Genomic DNA, 11071 nt, shown 5'->3' on the forward strand with positions numbered 1-11071 from the left:
CAAAAAAAATTATACATGTAACTGCAATAGTTATCAGACAACATTCCACTAACTCAATCTGCATGTTGTGAGTTACAGATAATGCATTATTATAAGAATTACATTCTAACGTATTGCAGTTATTACAGTGATAATCTTATAACACTTTTACAAGAATGATATCAAAACTGAATTCTACACTATATACCTGTGGCTGTGGTAGCCTTTTCTCTTAGGACATTGGTGTTGTGGTCGAGCACAGACAGTTGAGTACGTCCCACCATGGACTGGTAACTGAAATGAAGCCTCTTGGGCATGTACTTCAGTAAGGTACTGTGGTATGATTCAAGCACTCCTGCAAAAATAGAGATTTTATTAACGTGCCATTGTGTCATGAAGAATTACGCGACATGAAATATCTAACAGATCATTAACCCATTAAAACCGGGAACGCATCTGTGTAACCACTTTAACCATTATTTTATACTTTGGCTAATCAAAAATAGCAGATCTACAAGCTCATAGTGTGGCACAGAGTGCCTCGCTATGAGCTTGTAGATTGCCATTTTTGAAAACTTGTGCAAATCTTTGAATATATATATTTTTAAAGCGAACATTTTGCTTATGGGGGGTCCCTGGAACAACATACTTTGAGATGGGGGTCTGCGGCCAAATAAATGTCATTTTGGGGGTCCTTGACATGAAAAGGTTTGAGAACAACGGTTAGGATTAAGAAGACATTTGTAGAATCCCCAGAAGCAAAGATTTGAGTTAAAAATGTTCACTTTAAAAGTATATACAGTATGTATTCAAAGATTTGCACACATAAAAAAAACCCGATCTACAAGCTCATTCGGTGCCGCGCTATGAGCTTGTATATCCATGCTATTTTTGAATAGCCCAGATCTACAAGCTCATTCGGTGCAGCGCTATGAGCTTGTATATCTATGCTATTTTTGAATAGCCCAAAGAAATCTAAAATGGGTTAGTATTCAGAATTCCACCAATATAGAATTGGGCATTAACATTTTCATAGGACAGGTAGTTAAATGTAGCATATAAGATTTGTCTTTTTGCCCGTATGTATGCCCCAACTACATATTTGAACAACAGTGATGACATATTGGCGACATCATGACATCATTCAATCACAGACTGCACTCTACAACTTGCTATCCATTGCTAAAGATTGCACAGGGAAGCCAGGCCGTTATTAGACCGCTTCTTGTTTTACTGTCAATACAACTTCACTTTATCTGAGAGTTTACCTGTGTGCTTGAAATCAGCCATTTGATCCAAATCTTTCATCAGGTATTTGTCCAGTACAAATTTAGAGAACACTTTGTACACCTCTGTGGTTTTAGAGAGCCATTTCTTGCGGCTCTGTTCTTCCTCGGACAGGTCAGCATGGCCACAGGTGTACTGTACCCCATTTTCTGTCCAGCTGTGTACACCACAGATATGGTAGAGAATGGAGAGCCATATCCGTTTCAGTTCCTGTAAAAAGCACAATTAACGGATACATCACTGATTACATTCAATACTGTCTGTGTTTAGTCAACTATAGTTGTGTCTAATTGATTGCATGATTGATTGAATACTTTATTACAAATACAAACGCACGTACAGACATTTAGGCTACAAGGATAACACAAAAAAAGTCTTGGGGACTTGTTTCCATTGTGGTCCTATGATCATGCGACAACATGTCGCATGATTCAACTGTATATGGTATAGTTGAACAGTTAATTTACAGTTACAAATATGAAAAGTTCATCCTGAAGGTAGATAGCATTTAAAAAAATCTATTGTGTTCCCATGTAAATCAGTGTAAAATGGTCATATACTATGTGTTGGTAATTTCATACATACCACAACACTACCCCCACAGTTTGCACATGAATACCAGAGGTGGTTTCCTACGCTCTTCACCCAAGGCAGGAGGTCTTCATATGCCTTCTTTTTAGACAGAGCTTGTAGTTTTTTTTTTAGACCTTTTCAGGGAAAATGTTTTTGTTAGCTGCATACAGGACACTTTAGTATAAATTATAAAACATACCCCATAAAACAACACCTGTATGAGTAAGCTCTCTATGCATAACTAGGGGGTCATACCTATGTTCCCTGGGTTCTATGTTCCCCACTAAGGTTATGGTTAGGGTTAGGTTTAGGTTAGGTCCTATATTCCCCGCTCTCCCTAGGAAACGGGGAACATAGAACCTATGGTCCCCATAACTAGTCCTAGTCTTTTCTAGAAGATGGCAAACCCGTTTGCCGTTCCGGGTACATTTTCTATAGCTTAATTTTTGATTGGCTCAGCAGATTTGAACCATAAACACATCCGAGACCTTCATTTGTTTTGTGTTAAAACCTGCTGCCAAGCCAATCAAAGAAACTATGGAGAAATGAACATGAAATGGGTGTGCCACATTCTGGAAAGACAGGACAGTCATGCACTGGTATACGCAGTCTATTCCTAAAGGGGTTGTAGGTAGTAAAACACAGCCTCTTGGGGCTCATTGTTTTATTATACAAAAATCTGACCTTTACTACAATGCCAAGGGTCCACCTGATGATTTATTTTTGGAAATTCCTCTCGCATGATCTTCCGGACGGAAGATGAGCGATCTGTTGTTAATATGGAGATAGGAAGGCCCTGGCGCAAAAGGCTGCTTAGACCTCTCCTTAACCCCAGAGGCTCCATTGCCACAGAGCTCTTGGCCTCAGTAACCTGTTGTGTAAACAAAGACCACACGTTACACTTTTCAAAAATCAAATTACAACTAGGAAAAAGTGCCCCTCGGAGAACAGGTCTCCGCCAGGTCAGGTAGTTACTGTGGCCTCCTGGTGGTGCTATAATAGGCCAATGTGAAAAGGGTGCCATTTCTTCTTAGGCCTTGCACGGCAATCGGACACTGTATTCATGATTTGAGGCATTTTGTTCCAAAAATGTGTTGTGCTGAATTAGACCTACTGGTTAACAGGAATCGACCTGTTATAGCGCCACCATGAGGCTGATTTGAACATTTTCAAATGGCATTTCTTCTTCGGCCTAATGGGAATGTGTGTGCAAAATTTCACGGAAATTGCATGCCGTGTTCATGATTTGAGGCATTTTGTTCGAAACTGACTACTCCTGCAAACTTTGGAAGCCAATTTTTGCCAATCAGGATAGAATATGAAAAATCTGAAAGACCAGTTTATTTTAATGACTATAGAGATACTGTGTACCAATGGACCCTTCGCTAAACCCCACCCCAAAAGCGATTGTCCAATGCCAGCTTAGCAACCGTTGTTAGCCTGGCATAGGTCTGGCAAGCTTTCGTCACCTGCCATAGCTGTCAATGTTATTTCGCCCGCACAGGCGCACACACACAATCATTTGCAACATAATAGCAAGAATAGAAATACTACGATAACGCAATGGTGACTATGAACCACCTACCCAAACCCGTTGGAGGCTGCTTTTCCCAAGCTGAAATCTGCACTTAGACCGGGTCAGGGTGTGTTGAACACATACACAGCTTAACGTCAGGAAAGTTACACGACACGACTCACTCGCCCAGGTGGTGTCAATAATAGGCTACTAATCACCACAATCGTAACAAAATTCAGAATCACAGCGCTGCCTGTTTCGGATTCCGCACGTTAAAGTATATTAATTCATTTGTTCGTCTATTTATTAACTCCTGCTGCAGTCTTGCCCTGTGGTAAATGAAAACTCCTGTTACAGTCATGGATAAACTTTAACCTGGTGTTTGCACTTTCTCCATTTACGGTCCGTACATCTATATAAACGTTCAGATTTCAAATATAAAGTGCTTACCCCATGGCCACGGATGCTAAAATTATGCACGGGACTCTCAAAAGTACCCGTATATTCTGTATTGTTCAATAAAAAGCATTTTAATCCGATCAGTGAACATTTTCTCATAATGTATCAGAGTGCAATACACCTACAAACCGATAGGGTCGCTCAGTTGAAAGTGCATGAAGAAAATGGCCACCGATCAGATTTAAATGCTTTTTATTGAACAATACGGATGATACGGGTACTTCTGAGAGCCCGTACATAAATATAACAGCCGTGGCCATGGGATAAGCACTTTATATTTGAAATATGAACGTTTATGTAGATGTACGGGCCATAAATGGAGAAAGTGCAAACACCAGGTTGAAGTTCATCCATGACAGTCGACCGTCGTGTATCCATGGCTATTACTCCCTCTAACATTTCCCATGTTTTTAGTTTATTGAAATAATGTCATGCACATTTGTCCAGTGCATAGCCTACTGCAGGCCTTGTTGACTAGATTTAGAAGAGATTTTGAAGCTCTTGCTCCTGAAATGATCGATTATTTTTAAGGGGAAAAGCCATCATTTAACATGCAAGTCAATGGGTGAGAAGCGAAGTTTGCCAGGCGCTGCCAGGCCTGGGTGTGACTAACTTCGCACCACCAGTCACAGAGTGGAGTGGGTGGGGCTTAGCGAAGGGTCCATTTGCAGGATTTTTGGCCGAAATCTGTAGGAGCACTGTCCAAAAATGTGTTTTGCTAAAAGCAGCCTCCTGGTGGCGCTATAAAGGCCCATGTGAAAAATTTGGGGCAGAGTTTCTGCTCTGGCATCCAGGGACTGTGTGTGCACAGTTTCACTGCAAGCAAGCCAAGGGTGCCAGAGATTAGCTGTACACAGACAAGACAGAATGACACACACGGACGGACAGGGGGCAAAACATACTCTCTCGCCATGCCTTTCGGCCTGGCGGAGACAATAACAGGCACTTGTGTGATTAAATTTACCTGGATAACATCAGATTGAATAATCTGCTTGGTCCAGTCATCCATAAAGCTATAGGTTGTGTATTTGGCTGAAAATCCAGGGCTGTCTGACCTATGGAAGCACAAAGCACTGTTTTCATTATGCGGGAATAGAAGTTCTGCATTTACCATCTATAAGAAGAGACAACAAAGATAAACCTTTACTGATCCCCAGGCGGGAAATTCAGGTGTCATACCAGGCAGTAACATCAGTAAGAATGAAACAGGAGAGGTATAGGTACAGTAAGAGTGACAGTTGAGAACTTGAGATTAAACAAAAAAAAAAGAAAAAGGCTTAGATTATCACTGGATATCAGCACCGGGTCTCCGGGCGAATGAATACCAGATATGTACAGACAGTGACATTTTATCAATAGCTATGTACATTATGTATACTTGCCTGGCATCGCCACAAAGGTGTACTGGCTTCCCTGCATTTGCATCTTCTATGATGGTGGCGAGTATTGACTTGTGTTGCAGGTCGTACTCTTGTTTTATGACGGGCAGGAAGTAGGAGGACTGGTATTCATAGAAAGTGGTACTTTCTGGCAACTGTACATTACAAAGATCTGCCCAGTCTTTGATTTCTGTAAAGGTAGAGCCAGTGAACAGCACAGAAGCCATTGACACAATATTTGTCTGTGGCATCTGCCTCACATCCGGACATGACTGCCAACTCCCTGTGTGTCGTTTCACACACTCCCAAGTAATCTTAATTTGACTCCCTTTATGAATTGTACTAGTATCTGTGATTCCAGACCCACACTCTGGACATCTTTTAAATAGTTGCATTAGGTTCGATTCGTTAACAATCCACTTTCTTTGATTCCAAACATCACTGTATGTCTCAGAGTCTTCAGAGTCTTCAGAGTCTACACTAGAGCTTGCTGACGTGGGAGGTTTATAGTCTGAAGTTGTCTGACTAGCTCCTAATGAGCTAGAAAAACTTGTGTCCATTTGTGGTGAGGTGGGTTCATCTTCATCTGTGATTTGCTGATCAAGAGGTATGTCATCGGTAGATTCGGTACCTTCCTAATAACAGAAAATATATATATATAAAACTTTGTCATTGTTTTGTCATCTATCTTCATTCATTCATTCATATATAAAAAACCTACCAAAGACAATCTCTCTGGTGAACATGGAGGTCTTGAGACGGTCGCAAGACCCATGGCTTCAAGTTGCTGGAAAAAGAAACAACTGTTTGTCTCCAAAGTAAATTAGCACATCAACGCTATTATTATTCAAACAATTAAATATGGTAATGGTGTACATACATAATAGTAACGATGTACATATATTCTATAAGTTGGGTGATGAGTGATGAAAGCAGTCACACCAGGCCTAAGTCAAACTAACTAGACTGACTACAGTCGGTGCCTATTGACTTTGTCGTTTGTCATGTTGACATCACACTCCTCATTTGCCTCACTCACTCGTGCAGTAAATGTAGTTCCAAATACTACCACGAGGTGGCGCTTTGGAGTCACTTTTTTTTTGTTTCAGACAGACAGACAGACAGACAGACACAGACAGACAGATGAGATCTGAGTCCTGACCTGGGAGTCATAAAAAAATAGCAGATCTACAAGCTCACATTGCCTGGCGTGTGTGTGATTATAATTATAATTAATATAATATACTATTATATACTACTATACACGTCGTGTAGACCCACTTGTAGATTGGCTTTTTTTTTTTTTCTTGCATCATTTGCTGTGTAGTATTTATCTTACTTGTTTCTACTTTTTTGAAAATGCGCAGACAGTGTAGTGGTGGAAGCTGACGATTACTGATTTTAGGGCCCGCGTTCGAATCCCATGCTGTGAAGAAGTGTAATTGCTATTTTTGAATTTATATCGTTAAATCAATGTTAATGTAACTCTGAGAGTGTGGGTGTGATTACACACCTGTTGCACACAGGATAAATCAGCCCCTTCAGTATGTAATACAAGCTTGAAATAAATTACCTTGTGTCTTTTCTTAGACATTGGAGATGATGGCTGCAATGGGTGACGACAGAGAGCAGGGGCGGGGTGCACGGGCATAGCAGCAGACAGTCCAAATGTTTCATCTTTCTATAAAGCCATTCAAAATAAGAATTGTTCTTTAATCCACACATATGCATTAACATCATAACATGGATAGGGAGATTGATAAACTGCACAGCATGTAAAACATGGCAAGAACGGTTACGTGTGTGTGTGTGTGTTGTCCATGATTTGCTGACTGTACTTTTTTACAGCACCTTGTAATATTTGTGTCCTTGTATTGTATCCTGTATTGTATGTAGATGTATAAATAAATGATTAAATGTGTGTGAGAGAGATACACTTATCCGCCACTGACAATCCATCCAGTCCTTTCCTATAATTCATGTGTCTGTCTACATTAACATGTAGTATTGCGGCTGATCAGTCATTGGCCTTTAAAAACTGTATGACGCGCATTAAAATACTCAGTTCCAAACAAATGCTCAAGTTTAAAATGTTTACTGTGCAGTGTCACCAATTATTAGAATTTACAATTTACAATAAATAAATCTGTAATAAATCTGTGCACAAGATAAGTTAAACAGTGAGCAATTAACAATACAAAATGCGGTCAACAAAAATGTAGCTCTCCCAGCTCACCCTACCTCCATGGGCAAACCAACCAATAAAGGTGAGCAGGTGAGAGCCACATTTATAGTCACCGGAGGCCACCCACAAAGGCACACCCACCAACAAGGTGCCAATGAGGTGCCTCCAGCAATCTCATACCAATAACCCCATCCAGTGCACAAATACAAATATAATCCTTCATTTAGCCTTTGAAAATACCCTCTTATTATTTATTTTTTAAGGAGGAGGACAAGCACTTACATTTTTAGCTAGGGTCACTGTAGGTATGGCATTCAAAGTCAAATCTATAGTGGACATAACCTGGAAATAAAAACAATAACATTTAATGTCAAAATGAATGTAAAAAAACCAATGTATATATATATATATATATATATATATATATATATATATATATATATATATATATATATATACACACACACACACACACACACACACACACACACACACACACACACACACACAGAGTAGATCCCAGGCCAGACCTATTTCATTTGGTTAATTTAATTCATGCTTATGGAATAAGTCATTTGTATTGACTGGCATGTTTGCACATTAGTTTCAGTGCAGTTAGTGCATTAATATGCATCAATAGTATTATAGTCAACAACTATTGACTCAAAATATAAAGATGGCAAGGTACAATAATGCAACAACCACAATATTTAAAGTAGGCATGCATATGCAATATAAGCAACGCAAATACAATACAAAAATGTAATAGACTGTAGGCCTATTTACCTCAGCGTGCCTACGTTTCTCCAAGGCACCTCTGTATTTTGGGACAGCACCCGTTCCACTCCATGGAAAGACAGAGGGAATGGCCGTGCTGGTGAGCCTTCTCCTTGGTGTAGTCCCCATGAGGGATGCCATGAGGTCCCTTTCGTAGTCCTGCTCAGTAAAGTGTTTGCTGCACACACGTAGTGATTTAATCTTGGCTGCCGATGTTTTAACATCATAATTCACATTCCTAATCGCAACAAGCCACTTGCGACATCTGGTAACATCTGTTGTTGGTGGAAAGGAATGGAATATGGTGCCTTCAAGGTTGACTTTTACATAACATCCAGGGACAGAACACCAACTTGCTCTCCTTGTTCCTTGTTTTTTATTAGACATTTTTGGAAATCGTTACTTATGTTTCTCACTCACTTGTCTGTCCGTCTCGTTGATACTAGTGTTTGTTTTGACTTGATTTCCCCCCTTCTGGGCACGCTGGCGCCGTTCGTTGAGCAACGTCATCACGTTCACCCAAATATGGGCAAATGATTTCCGCCTCCTGTAGCTCCGCGTAAAGAGATGAATAATAGCGGTAGGAGTAGATCCTGACCGTTTTTAATGGCCTATAGGTATATATTCTGGCTCACAAGACATAGCACTTGTACATAATCCAGCTGAATTGGCTGAAAATGCTCTAAAAAGTTTTTTATTTCAATTGAAAGTGCGCTGTTTCTGAGGAGGGAGAAAAGTCCCATTGTAGACTGCGGGCAGCCTAGGGGGCGGGGCCACATTCCACACCGAGCCGACGTCACTGCCCAAATAATCAAATACTGCTGTTCTCGGCTGAACAGAAGGTGGAGCACTCGCGCACATTTCCACTCACCAGCATTAACATATATACATGACATCGTTCACTGTTGAAAATGGGTGGTCTTCCCCTTTAAGTAAAAAAAGAATGTGAGTACTTCTTCCATCACTGTGTGTCGGAGAGTTGAATCATGTGGAATGGAAGAACTAGCCTAGAGGGCGAGACCAGTGTGTGTGTGTGTGTGTGTGTGTGTGTGTGTGTGTGTGTGTGTGTGTGTGTGTGTGTGTGTGTGCGTGTGCGTGTGTGTGCGTGTGCGTGTGCGCGTGTGCGTGTGCGCGCGTGCGCGCGTGCGCGCGTGTGCGTGTGTGTTACTATATTTGTGAGGAACAAAATGTCCTCGTAAGTATAGTAGAATATGATAAATAGACGTTGTGAAGACTATTCTAGTGGTCCTCACAATAGAAATGCTATTGTTTTATGACTAAAACAGATTTTTAGAGATACATTACAATTACAAAAAGATTCAGGTTGGGGGTTAGGTTTAGGATTATCCTATCGCCGGTAGAGCACCTACACGCCGGTAGAGCTCTCGCCTCTCGCTACAAATCTTAACATTTTATCACTTTTAAACCAGTTTTTAAGCTACATGTTCTTAGATTGTGATAGATTGATGTGTCTACTTCACATACAGTTGCACATTTTAATCATCGGACGCTCAGAGCGCTCGTAATCACAAAAAGCCGGTCGCTGTCACCACCGCCGCTGTCACATAGTTTGGAGGAAAACAGCGGGGCCCAAACTGGGCTTAGTGGCTATCATGCTACTACTCACCTCTACTCCGGAATGTGAAAGTTGTATCCGACAGGAAAAAAGGATTAAGGAATTGGAGGTTCGCATCCTGCTCCTGCATACGATCCGGGAGGACGAGGAGTTTCTGGACTCCCTGGCTGGCTGTAAACCGGTCCCGCTAAAGGAGCCTCTGATCATGGATCCATTGTTCGATGGTGTCCTCAACGAGGAGGTATGGCCCGTACTAGGTGCCAAACCCAAACGGTCCGATTCCAGCGCGGCCGCTGACTGGATTCCAGTACGCCGAGACAGGAGGAAACGCTGCAGGAATACACTACGAGCGACCTCTCCTCCTATCCCGCTGGGAAACAGCTTTGAGCTACTGGGGGCACTCCTGGAGGAGCACCAGTCCTCCCCCAGGGCCAAGAGAGCAAAAAGCTGGGGCAGTTCCATGCCTCCATCACCTGGGGATGTTGACCCCTCGCCTCTTCATCGCGAGGTGGTAGTCCCTAACCGTAGCTCCCGCCTGGGCTCTCGAGCTGGAGATGTTGACCCCTCGTCCCGTCATCGCGAGGTGGTAGTCTCCGATCGCAGCTCCCGCCTGGGCACCCGAGCTGGAGATGTTGACCCCTCGTCCCGTCATCGCGAGGTGGTAGTCTCCGATCGCAGCTCCCGCCTGGGCACCCGAGCTGGAGATGTTGACCCCTCGCCCCATCATCGCGAGGTGGTAGTCTCTGGCGACTGCGTGCGCCATGAAGCGCGCGCTGCTCCTGCTATCCACTGCGCCTCCTGGCCATCATCCAGTGTTCCACGCATGTTGCCTCGGTCTGCTGTGGTGTCCAAACCACGGCCACGGCCGGGCTTCTCCCATCTGATCTCAGCGGTGCCCACACCAGTGATCTCCACTACGGATATCAGTCAACAGCCGTCATCCACAGCTCCGCCACCGCTGATCAACAAGATCCACGGCCCCCCCAGACAGTCCAGTCCTCTGCACACTCCATCTCCCTCACCTCCCACAGTGGTAATAATTGGGGACTCTATGGTCAGAAACATTCGCGTTTCCAGCGCACTAACATACTGCTACCCAGGTGCAAATACAAAGTTTATCCTGGATAGACTCCCCACTATTTTGGTTTCCCTCCCATCTACAATCATTAACATAGTCCTTCACGTTGGTGTAAATGACCGACCCTCCGTTGAAACTAAGGCAAATTTTAAAAACATCCTTGATCTCCTCCTTAGCTGTGGTAAACGCATATTTATTTCTGGTCCTATTCCATTACTGCGCAAAGGGGAAGCGCGTTTTGCCCGTTTACTGGACGTGCACT

General features: G+C 42.6%; 1 protein-coding gene across 1 annotated transcript; it reads right to left on the reverse strand.

Moving 5' to 3' along the window:
* Positions 1-1142: 1142 nt before the first annotated feature.
* LOC308085233 (uncharacterized protein) lies at positions 1143-8548 on the reverse strand. The gene is made up of 8 exons (XM_080428312.1): positions 8165-8548; positions 7661-7720; positions 6767-6874; positions 5915-5980; positions 4779-5828; positions 2524-2710; positions 1852-1973; positions 1143-1476 (listed from the first exon to the last, which is right to left on the reverse strand). Exons 1-5 carry the CDS (start codon positions 8540-8542, stop codon positions 5100-5102), a joined length of 1341 nt encoding a protein of 446 aa, XP_080284438.1. The 5' UTR covers positions 8543-8548; the 3' UTR covers positions 1143-1476; positions 1852-1973; positions 2524-2710; positions 4779-5099.
* Between the last annotated feature and the right edge of the window lie 2523 nt (positions 8549-11071).

Source organism: Gymnoscopelus braueri (assembly GCF_963280865.1).
Source record: "Gymnoscopelus braueri genome assembly, chromosome: 1".
NCBI classification, from domain to species: domain Eukaryota; kingdom Metazoa; phylum Chordata; class Actinopteri; order Myctophiformes; family Myctophidae; genus Gymnoscopelus; species Gymnoscopelus braueri.